The sequence below is a fragment of the Silurus meridionalis genome, chromosome 16 (genome assembly GCF_014805685.1).
Source record: "Silurus meridionalis isolate SWU-2019-XX chromosome 16, ASM1480568v1, whole genome shotgun sequence".
In the NCBI taxonomy this organism is placed as follows: Eukaryota; Metazoa; Chordata; class Actinopteri; order Siluriformes; family Siluridae; genus Silurus; species Silurus meridionalis.
The window spans coordinates 7,470,446-7,491,476 of record NC_060899.1 but is presented as its reverse complement, the minus strand read 5'-3'; the positions used below and the strand labels follow the sequence as shown (position 1 = coordinate 7,491,476).

Genomic DNA, 21,031 nt, shown 5'->3' with positions numbered 1-21,031 from the left:
GTAAAACCAAAATAAATATTTAACATTAATGCACTGATTTTAACCATTAAAGAGTGGAAAAAAGTTCTTAGTGTTTTTTACCTGCTGAAATTCTCTTTGAATTAAAGCGATAATCTTCACACTATACACTGTAAATTAATGTTTTTTTTTTTGTTGTTGTTGGCTGATTAATACTTTGTACATGATGAGCACATGTCCAGTGGAGTTGCACAAACCCCCTAATTATTGTTTGCTTTGTGTATCTTCTTTTATATTGTTATAAATATATGCTTATGCTTTGTAGTGACTTCTTATTAGGTCTTTAACCTGCTCAGAGTAAGAGTTTAAGGCTTTAGGCAGAGTTGTGGAAGAAATGTACACAATCTTCTGATAATAAATCATTAGGAGGGTCTCAGTCTTTAGAAGTGGTGAAAAATAGCAGGACAGACAGAAAAGAATTGAGCCCACAAGAGTCTTCACTGGGATCTGGTAGCACAGTGTTTAAGATGCTGGACCTCCGACCAGAAGGTCATGAATTCGAATTCCTCCACCGCTAAACTACTGGGCCCTTAACCCTCAACTGCTCAGTTGTATAAAGGAGATAATTGTAAGTTACTCTGAATAAGGTGTCTGCCAAATGCTGTAATTGTAAATGCACTCATCAGAAACAGGTGGCAAAAGTACACACATCCTTTACTTAAGTAGAAGTACAGATACTCATGTTTTAAAATACTTGGGTAAAAGTTGAAGTACTGATTAAACTTTTTTACTTAAGTGAAAGTAAAGAAGTCTTGGCTCTGACATGTACTTAAGTAAAAAGTAGTTATTACTTCTACCTGTTTTAGCTGTTGAGAGAGAGAGAGAGAGAGAGGGAGAGAGGGAGGGAGGGAGAGAGGGATGGATGGATGGATGGATGTGATAGCCTAGTGGGTTAATGTCAGGGTCCCCAAGAGGATGAGTTTGATTCCTGGTCGAGCTGGTTGCTCTGTTGGTAAATAAAACTTCTGGACCTTGTCCCCTCTGAAAAATTTCCTTTCTGTGTTGGATTGATTTCTTGATTTCCTGCTCTTTAATGGATAATAACTCCGCCAAAAAAAAAAAGGCACTTCTGCGGTAGCTCAGTGGGTTAAGGCTTGTGCCTGAACATGGTCCTTAATATAGTCCACGCTGGTGATAGGGTTTTAAAGCCAGTCCTACATGCCTTCTTTCTTACTGCGCTGGCATGAAACAAAGTATGAACCCTCCAAAAAAGCCCACATGCTTTTCAGCAGTGGTCGCTCAGTGGTTAAAGGCTTGTGCCTCATCTAAACATGCTTCCCAGTCTGATCTCTTCCATGGTTCAGTGTGTTAAGGCTGGTGCCTCGCTGATGGTGAGGATCAGGGTTTGAATCCTGCTTTTTGCCTGCTAGTTGCAATGTAGGTTATGTTCCTGCTTCCTAAATCTTTCTTTAGCTTTATAGTCTTGTGTTGATGGTTTAAAGGTAGATAGACCTGCTCTAAACAACCTTCCTGGCCTGTCTTCCCTGATGGTTCAGTGGGTTAAATCAGGTTTCTTGCTTTTGGTATGGTTCAGGGTTCAAATCCTGCTTTCTGCCTGCCAGTCACGATCAGGATTCACTTCCTACATCTTTCTTTAGCGATATATTTTTGTTTTTAATGGGTTGAAAAGAAAGATAGACCTGTTCTAAATAAGCTTCCTAGCCTGTCCTTACCAGTGGTTCAATGGGTTAAAGTTGGTATCTCGCTGGTGGAGGGGATCATTGTTTGAATCCTGCTTTCTTCCTGTTATTTACAATGTGGGTTCAACTTGTGCTACTTACATCTGTATTCACTTCCTACATCTTTCTTTACCGTTAAATTCTTGTGTTGATGGTTTGAAAAGAAAGATAGACCTGCTCTACTCAAGCATCTCATCATTTTTTTTTCTGATGGTTCAGTGGGTTAAGGCTGGTGCCTCGCTGATGGTGAGGATCAGGGTTTGAATCCTGCTTTTGCCTGCTAGTTGCAATGTAGGTTATGTTCCTGCTTCCTAAATCTTTCTTTAGCTTTATATTCTTGTGTTGATGGTTTAAAGGTAGATAGACCTGCTCTAAACAACCTTCCTGGCCTGTCTTCCCTGATGGTTCAGTGGGTTAAATCAGGTTTCTTGCTTTTGGTGGGGTTCAGGGTTCAAATCCTGCTTTCTGCCTGCCAGTCACGATCAGGATTCACTTCCTACATCTTTCTTTAGCGATATATTTTTGTTTTTAATGGGTTGAAAAGAAAGATAGACCTGTTCTAAATAAGCTTCCTAGCCTGTCCTTACCAGTGGTTCAATGGGTTAAAGTTGGTATCTCGCTGGTGGAGGGGATCATTGTTTGAATCCTGCTTTCTTCCTGTTATTTACAATGTGGGTTCAACTTGTGCTACTTACATCTGTATTCACTTCCTACATCTTTCTTTACCGTTAAATTCTTGTGTTGATGGTTTGAAAAGAAAGATAGACCTGCTCTACTCAAGCATCTCATCATTTTTTTTTCTGATGGTTTAGTGGGTTAAGGCTGGTACTTTGCTAATGTTGGTGGGCAGGGTTCAAACCTGGCTTTCTGTCTGCTAGTCATGAGGTAGGTTACATTCCTGATTCCTACATCTTCATATTCTTGTTTTGATGGGTTAAAAAGAAAGATAGACCTGCTCTAAACAGTCATCACAGCCGGTCCTTCCTGATGGTTCAGTGGGTTAAGACTGGTATTTGGCTGTTGGTGGGGTTCAGGGTTCGAATCCTGCTTTCTGTGTTTCTGTCTGGTCTGAATTTCTTGCTTTGAAGCATGAAACGAAGGATAAACCCCCCAAAAAAAGAAGGTGTGTTGTGGGACTTGATGGCTTTGTGATAAAAGCCTTGCCTCTGAGCTCAGAGGTTGCTGGTTCAAATCTGGCTTGTCCCCACACTGGGTAAGCTGTGTGGAAAGTAGTGTCTGGTGAGCAATGAGGTAGTTGACTGTAAACAAAGGCTGTGAAGACCTGCTGCTTCACAGCCTCAGAAAAAGTGAGGGTGATAGGTTTTTGGCAGAATTTTTCCCTATATATGCAAAACTAAGTCGATACTTTTTTGAACGTTTTTGCTTCATAACCCCCTGTTTTCAGCTTCTCAGACACTGGGGGGGGGGGCAGATGCCCGGATATTGTCCCCCTGCTTCAGGATACACCCTCCGAAACCACAGCCAACCTTCCACGTAGCCATTTCTGACACCTTCCTTACTACGGCCACCGGAACCTTCCACACTCTTAACTTTGAGCCCTGGCCGGGGTTTCAACCGGCAACCTCTCAACCCAGAGGTAAAGCTCTTCCAATTGAGCCACAGGATCTCCTGCAAGAAACTGATTTTTAGGACGTTTTTTGGTTCTTTTTAAAAACTTAACAATTTAAAGGAAAGCTAAGCGGTAGGAATCGAACCAGGTGAGTCAGATAGCAGTGACCACTTCACTGACCATTACACCAACACAGGAGAGGCAAACAAGCCTTTGCTTATTGGACTCTTGGCTTTTCTATAGTTAGGAGACCAGTGTTTTCTCTTAGATCATGATGGTAGAGGGTCAAAACTTCTCCTTCCTGTACATTCTCTCAGTAACTCGAAGTCTATGAGAAGTGACTCAGGTACAAGAACCACATCTCCAACACCTGCACCACTGATATACCATGATTTACCAGCAACCAATTTTAATGATCTTTTATTGTTCTGTTTTTAAAAACTTCTTATAATGTTCAATATGAAACTAGAGGTAAGAATCGAACCAGGAAAGTCTTTCATTATAGATCACTAATGGCATTACTTCAAAACTCAAAACTTTGTTAGACATGTAAATAAGCAGGAAAGACAGAGCTTTAGAAAGAGTGAGAAACAAATAGAGAGACAGCAAGATATATATATATATATATTAATACAAAACTAATTAAAAATGTTGTTACCTAATGAATGTGTCCAGGCTGAAGATCCACATATAGAACACAAGCAGAGAAAAGATGATGATGATCAGGAATGTGTCTGTTCTCAGTCATGTTTAAATCACTGACTCCCTCTGTCTCATCCACATTAACCCCAAACTTCTTACTGCCTTCTGTGGTGAGTGAGAGTCCGTACTTTATACACCAGTGGATTGAACGCGCAATGACAGGAAATCGGTTGTTCGGCTGAAATCGGCGCGCAGTGAAAATAAAAAATATATATTACACCAAATCAGTGGATTAAAACTAAAGTAACGAGCCGGTTTTGAAAATGTAAGAAGTAAAAAGTACAGATATTTGTGTAAAAATGTAATGAGTAAAAGTAAAAAGTTGTCTGAAAAATAAATAGTGGAGTAAAGTACTGATACCAGAAAAATCTACTTAAGTACAGTAACGAAGTATTTGTACTTTGTTACTTCCCACCTCTGATCAGAAAGCACTGCAACTTCCTATATAATATTTACTATATCTTTGGCTTTAACTGTTAGACCTTCCGGAGCATTGGGTCAGAGGTTGACACTAATTGCATCTGGTATTCTGATAGCACCCAGATAGCAATTATAGTTTTCTAGAAGTGGTCCAGTAACTTTTAATTTATAGGAACTTTCTTTGAACCTAAGAGAGTTTTGATTATGTTCAAACATTTAAGGAATTCTGTCTGGAATCATCCCTGTACAAATTCCTTTTACTAAAACCAACAGATACACTTTTGCTTGATGGTTATACAGTTTCTATATCATTTATCTAATAAAACAGGATAATACAGTATATCTAATAAACACTAGCCACTAAATTAACTACATGATATGTTTATGCAATTATTTAAATAGCCAGTTTGATTTTTATCCTTAAACTTTCAAATCTGGTCATACAGACTTGAACGATACACCGATGATCATTTTAGTGCAACAGAAAGATATTAGGCTCCTCAAAGTACTGCAAATCTAAGATCAACTTTTTTTATATTCCTGTATGGGGAACATTTCAGGATTTGTGCAATGAAATGCAAGGATCTATCACAAATTGTAGAAATAATTAGGCATTCAATTGATTTGTGCCAGGATTTACCATCTACAAACAATTTAAATAAGATTGAAAAATTAGATTTGCAAATGAATACACTTTGGAAGTAGGATAAGTTTCTTCTAATTTGCTAATTATGCTTAATAGGTGTAAGCCCTATGGTTGTTTCCAGGAAAGAGGAAACTTCACAGAGTAAGAATGAAATCCCAATATATACTGAGTTAAGGTCATAGGACAAACCAATTATAATTTGCTCCAGGTTCAGGAACATCAGTCCTGGCCGGCTAACAGAGTGATAAGCTGCTCGGTGAGTTTTCACTGGGAGATCAAGTGTTCATATTATGCTCTAAATCAGCGATCCCCAACCTTTTTTGCCCCACGGACCAGTTTAATGTCAGACAATATTTTCACGGAACGGCCTTAAAGGTGTGGCGGATAAATACAACAAAATAAAATGATATGACCGGCATAAAAACTGGTATTTTCCAAATATAATAATAAACGTGAATCCACTGTGTTGTTTTTTGTTCATTGTGCTAGCTTGGGGGTTTCAAATTAGCGGTAATGTATTATGTGTTAGCGGCCAGAGCAGCCACTTCAGAAGGTAGTGGAGGTAAGACTTGTGACAGAAGCCAAGCATCTGGACAAGCATCAAGAGTGAGGCATAGACAGATGTGGCGGAGAGAATCCGGTAATTTTCCAAAATAAAACATCGTTCAGAATCAGATAATAAATAAAATGGAAATATTGTAAGTTATGTATTCTTGCTGTGCGCCCCGATACCAATTGACCCACAGACCGGTGCCAGTCCGCAGCCCGGGAGATTGGGGACATCTAAGTCTCTAAGTCACATGGTAATTATGAGATATTTACTATAACACAAACAGAGGCAGAGAACTACAAATAAATGACCTTAAGCTACTAAAACCATGCAGAGTAGTGGGCGATGGATTTGGCAGATATGACTTCCAAGAGGGCAGTTTTAAACATGGCTGAATCCATGCTGGCCCTTGTATTGACCATCTCTCCCCAGCAAGAAGAACAGAAGTTGCTGGGCCATTGAGTGGGCAGTCTTCCACTTTTGATGTTCTGTTGGAATGAGCCTTCACACTGTTGTTAAACCTCACAGCACTGTATGGAAGACAGCAAAGCAGAGATCACTTGGTTTCTGGCACATCAGCTATTCAGGTTAGAAGTGGTCTATGGGCCAGGGTGCAGATGGCTGTAGCACTTAGCTGAGCTTGTTTGGGCATGCATGTGAAAGTGACAGCTTAGTTTCCTTTTTTCAAGAGTTTGAAGATGTTCAGTGCTGAATAAAATAAAATAAAAAAAAACGTTCATTTACATATTCATGTTATTTTAGGTAATGTTGTCATCTTTTGCATTGTATTCATGAATATGCACATGCCTACAGGAAGAAAAAATTACTCTTCACTATATGTTTTCAATCTGACAGTAACATAAACATTTTTAGATCCTTATGAAAAGATCACATTTATTATGGTTTGACATCAGAAAAATTCTGTCTCCGAACAAGCAGTCGTACCTTTTCTTTCTAATTTGAGTTAATGATTTGCTTTGCAGTTGTTGTTGTGTCCATATTTTCAAATGTTTTGCACTTATGGTCCATCTTCTCAGTTTAAATGAAAGGATCAGATCTTTTCATCAGGACCGGGTGCAATCCTACAGATCTGAATGAACACTCAGGATTTGAAATGTTCATTTTAGAAGCTGCTTAGAAGCAGTTCTGATGTTGAATGCACTAAGTCTTTATTAAGCATTGTCTTTCCTGTGAATGTGATTGTTTGGCTAGTTGCCAGATCACCTTTTTTAAATGTTTTTTTATTTTTTAATTATTCAAAAATAGTGTAATAAGTGCCATTGAATCAATAACAGTATAACGGGTGGCAGGATCTCCTTACAGCTCTGTGGTCTACAGTATAATCCTGAGCTTGGGTTACCAGTTACTGTGTTTAATTTTTCCTTCGCAGCACCCAGAAACATAACAGCAGGTAGAATGGCTATGATAAACTGCCCCATAGGTGTGAAAGGGCATTGAGCACATTGCCCACTGATAAACTATTTTTCTTGTGCCCAGTGTTTCCAGGCTTGAAGAGGAAAAAGCCTTTACTGAAGACGAATTAAATTGAGTAGAAAACAAATTAAAATTAACAATACGCTTACAGGTTCGCCAGTAAAACTAAGCACCTAGCATAACATTTGCTGCACAGTTAAATTAGCCTTCCAAAGCACTAAACATTTATTTTTATTTTTTGGAAGAAAAAAGAAACATAATTCTAAACCCAGTGTTGACACTTAAGTACAATTTAAATTCAATTGTAAGGTCACACGCTGCTTTAAATCATACTAGCATTGTTGTTTGCATGCATTGGAAAGCATTATTGATGCTCATGTAATGGTGTGTGCACACCACCACTTTGACTAATAAAGTATTTTCATCAGCATCTGAGCAGAAACAAAGTATACATTCACAAACAACTCATCAGTTATTGCCTGGGCAAACTAAATTTTATTGAAAGTCTATACATGACCTAAATTCTCACAAGCATTTCAAGTTATTATTTAGATATGCTGTTTTCAGGCATATAGGCAGCTTTTAATGATGAATTCTTTTAAATTAAGGAGCCATTAAGCATCCATGTATGTGTCTATAATCAAAAGAACAAAACAAAAGTACTTAAAATATTGGAAATACACTGTAGTAGCAAAGCAAGCATGGTAACCCAAAAATGTTTTACTTCTACGTGTTGAGTCTATTTTACAGTAAGCATAGTACAAAATCGAACAATCTTGTCTGGATTTGGTCATAAAAATTATATAATTTTTAATATCATTTTTGGTCAACTCAAATACCTCTCTGAAAATTAACCCCGGAATATTCCTGAGTAGGGACAGTTTCTGAGCACTTCATGTGACATTTAAAATATAAATACTATGTAGTTGAAATACATATAAACTAGTTTGGGATAAAAAAAAAAATATATATCTTGTATCTTGGCGAGCATGTTCATGTGTTCTCAAGATCAGTGGTTCTCCAAATTTATTTAAACACATTTATCAAAAAGTGTATGGTAATGTATAGTTTAAAAGCTTTTTTTTTTTTATTCCAGAATTCTCATTAGAACTAACATTTAAGGCCTGTATTAGGCTCATATTTATAGACCTACTTGTTTGATCTGGACTAAACCAATTAGATTCAAATGACTCTACACTATGGTTTGTCAATAAATAATAAACACATAGACCCCCTCCACAGCTATGTTTCACAACCATACTTATACAGAGCCCATTTTAAGAACCACTGCTCTAGACAATATTTCCATGTCATAAACATAAGCATCTCATGTATGTATGATTGCAATGCATCTACACAAAACGTCTTACCAACTGTTTTAACTTCACATCACAATGACCGTGTCAAATGTAGTTGTATCCCCAAACATGAATGGACTTGCACAGCATACAGTGTCGAAACATATCACAACAAAATGCAGGTGCACAGTAGCACTACACTTGCAAATGGAACTTTATGATAGTGCCTTATGATAAGAGGAGTCTGTAACAAGGAAAGCAGATCAACAATAAAGATCTTCCATAAGCGTATAGAAAAATATACAAACGGTTTTAGTCCACCACGCCAATCCTGGCAAGCTTCCAAAATTAATGCTGCTGTCAGTCAGGTGATGGCGTCACTCCAATCTTTCTGATGTAGTCCGGCAGCCTCATAAAGATGATGTACAGGTTTTCATTCACTGTAAAATGGGTCTAGGGTTTCTAAACTGAGAAATCACAGAAGAGACTCAAAGAAATTGCCCAAACAAGTAGTAACAAGGAAGTGCAAGAAACACATATGAGTTCTTCATGCACCCAGAATGCAGCTAGTCTCAGTGGGAAAACAGGAAATGATTTCAATATGGGTGGACTCGTGAGCTGGTCCTTTAAAATTCACTGTAGCCTACAGACTCTAACTTTCGTGAGCTTATTTCTCACGATAATACAAGAGGTACATCTTGAGTGGCTCAGGCAAAGGCAGTCCCAGGATCCTCTGCCTCAGAAGATTGACTGGTGCCTCAGCTCGCTTGACTTTTTCCTCTTCCTCACCAGTGGCACTCTCCTCCTCTTCATCCTCTTCCTGCAGGTCTCCCTCTGTTTGGTGGAAGTTTCTCTCCTCCTCAGCCTCCTCCTCTTCCTCTTCTTCCACTCCTCCTGGGTAGCTGCAGTCCTCTGTGGCCATCGGCATCATGGACTCGTGAAGGATTGTAGAGCTGATGCACTGGCGGTAGAAGCGGCGACAGAAACGGCGGCGTTCGAAGCGAGGCCCATACCGGTGCATGGCGCGAGCTCCAGGGAATGATACCCGCCTTTTGGAATGGTCATCTGTCATCTCCATTGGCTGGCGCAAGGTATGGCGGATGGAGATGCGTGCCAAATCTTGCAGGGTTCGCACCTCAAAAATGGCTATAACACAAAAAATGGCATGTGTACTATTTATAGTTATAGTTATCCAATTATATTTGCGTCAGCTCCAGAACTATGAGGCACCATTCATGAAAATTGTTATTGTATGAGGTAATACATATGATTTATTTTTTATTTTTTGCAAAGCACTGTAATGCTTTTTTTTTTTAAACAAAACCGTTGACTATCAACAGGTAAATATGAATCATCTGCAATAATGTGAAAAGAAGCATTTTCTTACCTAGGTCTATATATTTTAAACATTTCAAACATTTCAAATATATTCATTGTTTTTTGCATGTGAAATGTTCTGCTTTTCCCAGAATTCTAGCCTTAATATCTTTAATGTTTTTGTTTTACTAATAAGGATTTTACAGTGTATATATACAGTATATATACTTCAGAAGAACAAGAGTGAATGCACACTGCAGCTTGTGTCTTTTTTTGTTTTCAAGAAAAATCAATTTTTATTCCAGGTTATAAACCAAACAAATTTTGGCTGGGAAAGGGCAGAATGCTATATATATATATATATATATATATATTTTTTATTTTATTTTTTTTAATATATATTATAATATATTAGCAATAAACCCTAGATGAGAATGGGTTCCCCTTTTCAATCTGGCTCCTCTGAAGGTTTCTTTCTCATATCATCTTTTTCCTTGCCACTGTCACCACTGGCTTGCTCATTAGGAATAAACATATAGGGGGATAAATGTATATGGATTGATTTAGAAATGTAAAATTTAAAACGTAATTATCGAATAAAACCGTATATTCATAATTATTTATTTCTGTAAAGCTGCTTTGCGACAATGCCCATTGTTAAAAATCGCTATACAAATAAAACTGAATCGAAATTGATTTGAATCAATAATAATTCTGTGGCACACCACTGAATCCATAATCAAAAAGAAGAACAAATATTGCACAACAGTAACTCCCCACACACAAATTTGTAATTGGGTAAGGAGGGCATAAGTCAGAGATGCAGCCAAGAGGCATGGTGTAATTGTCAAAATGATGCTTCAGCCATGCTTCAATGTGAGAATTCTCAGGATGGATATTGCCTTTCCTGGCATTGCTACACAACACCATTTAACAAATGGTGTGACTTTTCTATAGCCACTGCTTGCACCAGACCAAATTTGTCAAGCTATATCACCCCCACTATCACTCGTTATTTTACGATTTTGTGTAAATTTATGACAAAATTTAATGACTCCTGTTTCATTTCTATTGTGAATGCATATGTAAAACACAATATATCGTTTATAGTGGAAAATCAAGTATTATTATTATTTTTTTTTATCAAATCATAAAGGCATGTTAAAAACTGGATATTAAAAAAATATTACACATGTATGTCCTCACTTAAAAAGGACGATGATATGATGTAATGCACTGTTAAATGTCAAATAATTTTATATTATCTTTGTAATCATTCTATCGGCTGACAGTGTAGTAGCAGTCTACTCACGTAGTGGTACACTCTTGCCTCTTCCATTAATGCTTTGTTTGGGCTGCACAAGAGGAGCGAAAGTCACAGCTATGATTTTCTTTGTCTCCCAGGAGTTCTGACCCGTGCGTGTGATCTTGGTCAACTGTGAAAGACAAGTAAGCCATGACTAGAAGTGAAATGACTGCAGCAGACATGCATTGCCATTTCACCTACTGTATAACCATGTAACCCAGTCCTGTGCTCAACTATTGTAAGGAAGGTTGTATGCTGTATGCTGATCAGGAGATTGTACTCGTGTACAAGTACAGTGGCAGGGCATCCAGGCAATAACAAACCACAGGACAACTTTACCTGCTTGTGACCGTGACATCTCCCTTCCAGGAACGATTTCTACAACCGGTTTGAGGTGCAGAAAAATGTGAAGCCAAGAAAGACCACCCCTCCTCCAAACAACCAGGTGCTCTGTCTAACCACAGCTGAAGTGAGGAAAACTCTATGCAGAGTTTACCTGTGTTAGTTTGCTGGACCAGACAACATTCCTGGCAGAGTGCTCAGGGAATGTCCAGAACAACCAGTGGATGTCTTCACTGACATCTTCAACATCAACCTGAGCAGCAAAGTTGTTCCTATGTGCTTTAAGACAACGACAATTGTTCCCATGCTAAAGAAGTCTACAATCTCCTGTTCAACGACTATTGTCCCGTCGCGCTCACACCCATCATGATGAAGTGCTCTGAAAGGCTCGTCAAGACCCAGCTAACAACCTCACTGGACCCCATGCAGTTCACGTATCGTCCAAACTGTTCCACAGACCATGCGATTGCTACGACCCTTTCTCTGGCCGTCACCCACCTGGACAATAAGGACACATACGTACAAATGCTGTTCATAGACTTCAGTTCAGCATTCAATAAAATCATCCTTCAGCAGCTGATAGAGAGGCTGAGCCTACTGGGCATGATCACCTTTCATTGCAACTGGATCCTGTACTTCCTGACTGGGAAACCTGTCAGTCTGGATCAGGAACAGCAGCTCCAGCACTACCACACTGAGCACTGGGGCCCCTCAGGGTTGTGTGCTCAGCCCACTGCTGTTCACTCTGCTGACTCACGACTGTGCAGCATTGCACAGCTTGAACCACATCATCAAGTTTGCCCATGACACGACCGTGGTGGGTCTCATCAGCAAGAATGACAAGTCAGCATACAGAGAGGAGGTGCAACATTTAAAAGCCTAGTGTAGAGCGAACAACCCGTCTCTGAACGTAGACAAAACTAAAGAGATGGTTGTTAACTTTTGGAGAGCACAGAGCGCCATTCTAGACTGACCATTGATGGATCCTCCGTGGAGATTGCTTCACCCCATTAAATTCCTTGGTGTTCATCTGACGGAGAACTTCACGTGGTCACTCAACATCAGCTCCATCACCAAAAAAGACCAGCAGCATCTCTACTTCCTGAGAAGGCTGAGAAAAGCCCATCCCCCATCCACGTTCTACAGAGGAACCATTAAGAGCATCCTGAGCAGCTGCATCACTGCCTGGCAAAACCCTACGGAGGATCATCAGAGTCTCTCTCCCCTCTATCACGGACATTTACACCACATGCTGCATCCGCAAAGCCAACAGCATTGTGGATGACCCCACACACCCCTCACCCCCCTACCATCAGGAAAGTGGATGTGCTATGAAACAGTTTTTTCCCTCAAGCCATCAGGCTCTTCAACACACAAAACTGAACTGGAACTGAAACTCACACGCACAGACTCACTCAACTGTGTTACTGCGCTGCTACAAATCTACAAACACACCATACTAACATTTCACACATCCATGTTTTCAGCACCACTGATTTTATATTACTATTTTATTATAACTACATAACTGTTTACATGCTGTTTTTGCACATCCATTTGACTGTTTCTATGGCTTACAAGTACACTCCTGTATACAGTCCTCTTTTGCTCTTTGTACTGTATAACATACAGTAGGTTTACTGGCGGCACTATTTTGTGTTTTGTGTATTTGTCCTACACCGTCTTGTCCTGCACTGTTTGCACCAAGTTGCACACGATGCACTTAACGTGGTGAGGACAACTTACTTTTGTCCTTAACTCTTTGTTCTTGTAGCTTTATGTTGTTTTATGTTGTTTTATGTAGCAATGTAGCACCAAGGTTCTAAAGAAACGTTCTCTCATTTTACTGTCCTGAGTCAGAGAGATATAATATATTTTATATATATATATATATATATATATATATATATATATATATATATATATATATATATATGGGTTTAATTACAAATTTCTTAACTTAAGCTCCCTCTAGTGGTGAAGCATGGAAACACAATAAAGGAAAATGCTTTTCAACAACAAACTATTATATTTATCATATACAATTGTGATGCCCTAGTGCCTTTTAACTGGTTGTTCACAGTGTTTTGACATCACCGGATCTGTGAGAAACGCAAAGAAATTTTAAATATAGTAGTAAAATAGATTGGAAGTGATGACAATGGACAGGATTGGAAATGAGTTTATTAAAGGGACAGCAGGTGAGGGAGGCGGGATTAAAATGGTTTGGACATGTGCAGAGGAGGGCCATGGGGTATATCGGCAGGAGAATGCTGAGGATGGAGCCACAAGGAAGGAGGAAAAGAGGAAGGCCAAAGAGGAGGTTTATGGATGTGGTGAGAGAAGACATGCAGGTGTTTGGGTTGAAAGAGGCAGATGTAGAGGACAGGAGGTATTGGTGACGGATGATTCGCTGTGGCGACCCCTAATGGGGGAAGCCGAAAAAAGAAATGGAAAAAAGAGGAGAGATAGTACACAGTACTAGTACACAGGCCACATCAAGAAAAAAACAAACAAACAAAAAAACAACCCAACCAATATTGTTCTCAACAATGTCCTAGAGAGCCCTTTCCTTTCTCAGTGTTTTAACAGGGGAGCCAGGCTGCAATCAGTCATTATCAGTTGGAGTTTTTCTCCAAACATTAAGCTGTTGTACTCACTTTATTGGCATTATACGAATGTGATATTCCGAATAATGTTAAACATGCTAGCTGAGACTGTCTCACTATCAGACTTATTATTTTTATAGGGTCATTAAGGTGACTTCCTTACTTAGAACTAGCTTAGTGGAAAAAAATGACTTATTTTATTAAATTAACCCTTGGTTGAACTATTTCATTTACTAACACTGCTATTGGGGACTGTCTACAATAGATTTTAAGCAATTATATAATTTTGTTTGCATGTATATTCTTCACTTTCCCACTTCTGTTCAGACATGAGCATGACATGCTGAATTTAAATAGTACTTGTAGCAGTACTTATTAAGGTGTAGAATAGTAATCATGGCATACTCATGGCTACTACTGGTTACATGCTCAGGCATCATGGACATGAAAAACCAGCTGGCTTTGTCATTTTTTAGAGAAATAAGCACAAATTAACAGGGCCTTTTTTTATCCTTTTAAAACTTGTCCATCATTTAAAGCTGGACAATTTAAAGGAGAAAAAACAACTATAACAGACAGGTAGAGCAATTTGCAGCATAAAGACAAGACTTAGTTACAAGACTGCTTTGTTGACTAATTTGGCTAATTCTGCAGTTTTAAAAGTCAGTCTCATCAATATCAGTATGCAAGTCCTTGTAATTAAGAGCAGCATCAGATGAAGCTTAAAACATTGCAAGTCAAACATGCACATGCTGATTTCTCCTTACAGAATTAGGAGAATTTGTCAGTTTCTGTCCACACGGATGCCACTCAGGTGCTTGTTCTGTGCCTCGTCTTCTCAAGACTGGACCACTCGCTCTTGGCAGGTCTCTGAAAGACATCAGACCGCTGCAACTGATCCAGAATGCAGCTGCACCACCGCACTGCTACATTCCCTCCACTGCCTTCCATCAGCTGCCTTCATCCGAGTTAAAACACTGATGCTTGCCTACAAAGCCAAAAACAGACCAGCACTCCCTACCTTGGAGCACTTACCTCACCCAGCACAACACCACACTCCCTCCGCTGCTTAACTTTTTTACTATCTGACAAGACATGCTTCCAGACTCTTCTCTGCTCTGGCACTGAGGTAGTAGAACAACTTTCCACTTAATGTGCAAACAGCTTGACACTAGCAGTCTTCAAACAACATCTAAAGACGGCCATCTTTCAGAGGTTCTTAAATGAGCAATTTTCGTATTTGCTTTCTAACCATTTTTTTTCAAACAGAGTATTAGATGGATAGTATTTACAGTCTGTAATGAACCAGTTTTAGAATGTATTTATTAATGGAAACTCCAAAGCACTTTGTAAGTCGCTTGGGATACGGGTGTCTGCCAAATGCGGTAAATGTAAATGTTAACACGCACGACATTTAGAGATGGCACCTCCGAACCTTCCCACTGCTTCACTGAATTGTTCTGGTTGCAAATATTTGTTGTACCGTTGTTGACATAGCTATGATACCTAATTCTATCATGATACTTAACTTAGAGTGTAGATCAAAAGTTTGAAAATCTGGGATTTAATTCTTCTGGAAATAACTGTAATAAAAGTTATTCAATACCGAAAACAAAGATAGATAAATGTTCAATATGTTCATTATACAATATTCAAGATTTTTTTTATGTTTACTAAGTAAGTTTATGATATTAACAAAGTGACTGACAGTCGAGACTGGGATTTATTTGATTTAATATGGACCATAACCTCGTGGAGTCTATGCCATTATGAGTTAATATACTGTCAATACAGCAAAAAGGGGTCATACCAAATACTCTGAAAAATACTCTGTACCTTATGTTTTACACAACAAAGAATCTACGAGTTATAGAATATACAATGAGGTTATTTCTACATAAGCAGTTCTTTTTTTTCTGTAAAACTATCATTGGCAGAAGGACTTTTAGAGAGTACTTTTAGGTTTACACCCTCCATCTATTGGAAGATACCATACTGAAGGAAGTGCTTTAAGGTAGAACTGATATTTGACTTCATCTTGTTTGAGTTTAAATTAGCAAAACATTATAAATATAATTTTTTATTATTTCATGCAACAGAACTGTCACACTGCCAAACATTTCTTAGATCCATAAACCCATGTATGTACAAACCTTCTCTTCTAAAGGCAGCACCAAAATGCCTCCGACCTTGAGCAGGTTCTTCATGTAGTTCTCATATTCTTTCTGCACTCCAGCCCCACAGTACACTCTGTCATACTGGCGGCTCTCTGGAGGAATCTCCAGACAGTTCCCCACCACAAACGATGGCTCACAGAACTCAAACCTACACACAGTCATTTATTAATAAATTAAAAATGGCAAGTGTTTCTTTAATTTAAGAGGAATAAATGGCAGGAAATGCTTCTCTAGGAAAATGATCAACTTTGGTGTGGTAATTACTATTTCAAGACCAATATGCTCTAGTGCAATCTGCTTTGTCTGATTAGCCTACCTTAATTAGAATCGATATTAATATTCAATTAATTAGGCAGTTGTGCTTATGTTATTAATTCGTAAAAAAAAGTGCTGAAATAGAACTGAGTCTCATTATTAACTAATGAAAAATATCTCTTTTGTATTCTACTAAAAGTTTAATTTATGTGCATGTAAAAAAAACAATACATTGACAAAGGCATATATTGTGTACAGGACATGATAGAAAAAAAAGACATACAAGCACTGTGCCAGGATCTTATCCCAAGCAAAGGTTTAAAATATACTCTTACTCATACCTCACCTGTCAAAGCTGTCACTGGTTTTGATAAAGTAGTCGAGTTTCTGGTAGGCATACTCCACCACATCTGCATGCAGCTCAACGCCGTGATTCACTCCGAATGAACCTGCAAATCATTTTTTTTATTGTCATGCTATAAATATACATGTAGACAGTGTTAAAATATTGGAACTGTGCTAGTGCAGTGCAGCAAAAGTTGCAGAATAGGGTTATTTCACACTACACTGCACACAGATATCTAAAAATATATAACTGCGGTGCAAATGTGTACTCTTTTAAAGGGAAGCAACAGGTGCAATATAGCACAATTATACTCTCTTTGGGGTGCATGAATGATTGAAAACCTCAACAATGATGGAACTATAATTAATAGACCATTCAGTGTCACTCATATGAGGCTTGGTTCACTTTTTAGCCTGGTTCTCACCCAGCTTGCGCACTGGCGATAAACTTATAGAGACTCATTTATGATAATAGAATTGTAATCTATTTAATTCTGTAAAGCTGCTTTGGGACTATGTCCATTGTTAAAAACACTACAAATAAAATAATGGTTTATTATATGGTGTATATAAAAACTATACAGTGCAATCTGACTACACAACACAATAGCTATTAGGTAACTAATTGTGCAAAACTGCATGTGATTGTTAACTGTCATTAAGACATAAAGAATGTCAGTATGTATAATGAAGAAAAAGCGCAAAGTGAACAGAAACAGCAAAATTCTAAAAAAAAAGAAATGTAACTGGATGCACATCCTTCGTGGATCAGAAACACTTCAAACCCTGCTTTAAAAAGTCTTTGATGATGATGATTATCTCTTATTTCCAGAATCAGAATCAGGTTTATTGGCCAAGTGTGTTGACACACACAAGGAATTTGGTTTCAGCTGTTAGTGACTCTCAAAAGTACAGACATAAATAAAACCTATACATGACAAAACAGACAAGACAAGACAAAAACAGACTATACAAGACTATACAAGACAATACAGACAATGTGAGACAGTATAGACAGTGTGGGTAATAAATAGGGATACAGATCAGTAATGTCTATTAAATGTCTATTTAAAGGCAATGGCGTATTGGCACACTATTGTGTTTCTACCATCTAGGCTAGGTTGGCTAAAACATTTTTATTGTTACTCCTCCAACACAATCTGTCCCATCTTTACCAAATTGAACTCAAATCAACTTCACAGTCATTCCAGCCTATTTGTGCATCTAGACCTTTCCTTCTACAGTCAGAGAACCACTACTGTTTATGGTCTGAACATACATATCAGGAGTGAAATTACAAATAAAGCTTTTTGCTTCATTATTATTATTGTTATTATTATTATTTTCAAGATGCCTTGGGCAACTCACCAAGGATGAGGCCCACCATGGTGCTAAGGTAGCCTGTCCCACTGCCTAGGTTTAGGAATGAAAGGCCAGGCAGCAACTCCAGTGCCTCCATCACTTCTGAATAGATGCAGGGAGCAGACAGATGCAGGTTGCCATGTCTCCAGGCCAGGTCTTTGTAGGCACTGTCCCTGTACTCCTCCAAATAGTAATCAGCACGATCGATGGCCCGGAAAGCCCTCTCTACTAACTCTGAACGAATGTAGTGTGCCTCCTTTAGGTTGTCGATCAGTTCATCATTGTCCTCTCCAGCACTCACAGCACCACCCATGGTGAATGAAAGAGTGTGTCTGGGGTTAGAGCGGACAGAGGCTTAACACAGTCTGAGGGAAAACAAAATAAACACTGCTATAGAACAGAACAGAAAAGAAACTACATCAGTACAAAATATACAGTCTGTAAGCAGAGCAACACTTAAATTATAGTTACAATAAATAAAGTAAATATGGACACTGGTCTGTAAATGATTTTTTCTAAAAGTCACAAATAAAGTTTATATAAGAAAATATTCCTTTAAATAACGAAAGTGCAACTTACACTTGGACTCCATTTGCAAAGTTTTTTTTTCATTTGTTCATCTTATAATATTTTCAATATATTGTAATAGCCGGAATATATAATTAATAAATCCTGGCTGAACTCTTTGTATTCAACTGGCAAATGCCAAACAATGCTAAAAATCAGCCAACGTGGCACAAATTGCTTTTATTGTCGCTTGTGAAGAGTTGGTCTGTCTTTCTATTTCTAGATGTCAAACAATACAGAGTGGAAAGTGATAGTCCTCTGTGTCCAAAGTCTGAAATCCTGCCAAGGATCCATTTAGACCAGAGGGCTTCATTTGTATATTTGTTTTTGTCGACTGCACTCTATTTTTTTGAACCCGGCTTGAGAAGGAAACAAATGTCATGGAACAGTTGAAATAAAATTGGGAGGATGGAGAGAAATGGAACAGTAAAGCACTTCAAGCCTCAAGCCTTCACAACCATGTGTTAGAGACCAGTTCTTTTCCTATGGCCCGAGAATGACACGAATTGCGGACAAGAATTTGCGCAGCAGCAATGCCTGTGTCTTTGCAAATTGCTTGGGCAGAAATGACAATTTATGATTCTGATTTTTCTCACAGTGCCAAGCAGTTAAAGCATTTTGACAATGTAGCTGAAGTGTGGTCATATATTTCTAATTCCTGCTACATAAAACAATCGTGTGGCAAAACAAAACAGGAAAGATCAGCAGTTTATTGTCTAAATACTGTTCAACAGAGGGTCAGTTGGAGTAATCTGGACTACTTTATGACTTCTACATTAATAAACAAACAAACAAACAAACACAAAAAAAAAAAATATATATATATAGTGGCCCTAAAATTGAGTCTATTTTAAGGGGAATTTAAGGTATTGTTGTTGGAGTTCATCGAGGACCTCTAAATCTTGCAGGTGAGGACTGAAGACTTTGGATTTTATTTGGAGCACAAAAAAAAAAAAAAAAAAAAAAAACACCACAACAAATGGAGAAAAAAAATTAACAAACCAGCAACAAACTGTTCGAAAACGTTTTCATTTCTTTTTAAACAAGTGGGGCTTCTTTACCAAACGTAGCTGCTGTATTCAGCAACTTGCGCGATTACAATGGCAACGCGACTGCAACAACAGCAGCAGCAACAACAACAAACAACAACAACCAAATGAACTCTGATGAAGTGTACATAATATACAGTAAAATAAAGAAACGTAGGTTATCTGTATATAAATGACAGGAGGGCAAATCTTCCAAGCACAAAGACAAAAACAAATCAGACTGGCGCTACTGAACGCACAAATATATAAACAAACACACGCAGACTGGGGCACTGCCAACCCTGTCGATGGCAGCGTCCATTTGCCCTCACTGTGCGATGTGGGAAATCGACAACAGTATTTACTCACGTGTTTTGCTTCTCGATCGTGCACTCGCCGCGTTCCTACATTTCGCTAGGAAATGATAAAATACAACAAAACAACAGCGTTTGAACTTGACTCTGGCAAAGATAGAAAAAAACCCCCATACAATCCGAGGTAAACACAAAACAGCTGACGCGACGTGCACACGTCATACACGGCCGTCAGCGTCTCCTGTGATTGGCCCGCTGGATTTCCCCAAAACGCGAGCAGTTCCGAATTGAACTCGGAGCTGAACAGATAAAACGCATCCTCCTGGACGCACTCGAAGTGTAACGTTATTGCACAGCACGCAGCACTGCTTTGCAAAAGGCTGCACATGAAACTGAAACTGGATCTTCTTTTCGACGCAGCTGATCTAATCAGATCCGTGCTATTGTTGTTCACTAGGCTCCCCTACAACCATACTACAAACTTTATTGTACCTGAACCTATTCCTGAAGCACATGCACTAAATCGTCACCTGAATCCAGTCCAAAACACGAACTGAACTTGATCCGGCATTCCTGCTGAAATAATTTGAATCGGTTTAGAAAATCGAGTCAATCTATTCAACTCAGTTAAATGAGTTAAAAAAGTTTCAGACACTTAATCTGTCAAAAACAGCGTTCTACTGTTCATTAAAACGTTTTGTGGGGTCACGTGGCATAGAAACTGCAGTGGCATGTAGGGGAAAAAACAGTCCAAGAGACTTAAAGTCAAAATCAAGCCATTATACCCCCAGAAGTCAGATTCAAGCCATTACACCCATAGAACAAAAGGCTTCACCATGAAGCCTTTTGTTCTATGGGTGTAATGGCTTGAATCTGACTTCACCAACCAGTGTAATAGTAACCCGGTTGCCAGCATTCTTATCTCCATTCAGCCACTAGAGCATTAGTGAGGTTAGACACCTACTGTAGGTTGTCTAAAGAGGCCTGGGGTGCAATCAGCCTACCAATTCATCTTGAAGGTGTTTAGTGGGTTGAGATTGGGCTTTGTGTAGGTCGCTTTATTTTTTTTTTTCCATTCCAACTTTGGCAAAT

General features: G+C 38.6%; 1 protein-coding gene across 2 annotated transcripts; it reads right to left on the bottom strand.

The window, feature by feature from the left end:
- Positions 1-7,487: 7,487 nt before the first annotated feature.
- Positions 7,488-20,184, bottom strand: LOC124399160 (protein-L-isoaspartate O-methyltransferase domain-containing protein 2). Of its 2 annotated transcripts, none has more exons than XM_046869917.1 (6): positions 19,995-20,184; positions 18,037-18,362; positions 16,670-16,772; positions 16,045-16,216; positions 10,947-11,070; positions 7,488-9,463 (listed from the first exon to the last, which is right to left on the bottom strand). In XM_046869917.1, the coding sequence occupies exons 2-6, from the start codon at positions 18,341-18,343 to the stop codon at positions 8,985-8,987; spliced, it is 1,185 nt and encodes a 394-aa protein (XP_046725873.1). In that variant the 5' UTR covers positions 18,344-18,362; positions 19,995-20,184; the 3' UTR covers positions 7,488-8,984. The 2 variants fall into 2 exon arrangements, with proteins under 2 accessions (XP_046725873.1, XP_046725872.1); XM_046869916.1 differs by having other exon boundaries at positions 18,037-18,395; positions 19,995-20,182.
- Between the last annotated feature and the right edge of the window lie 847 nt (positions 20,185-21,031).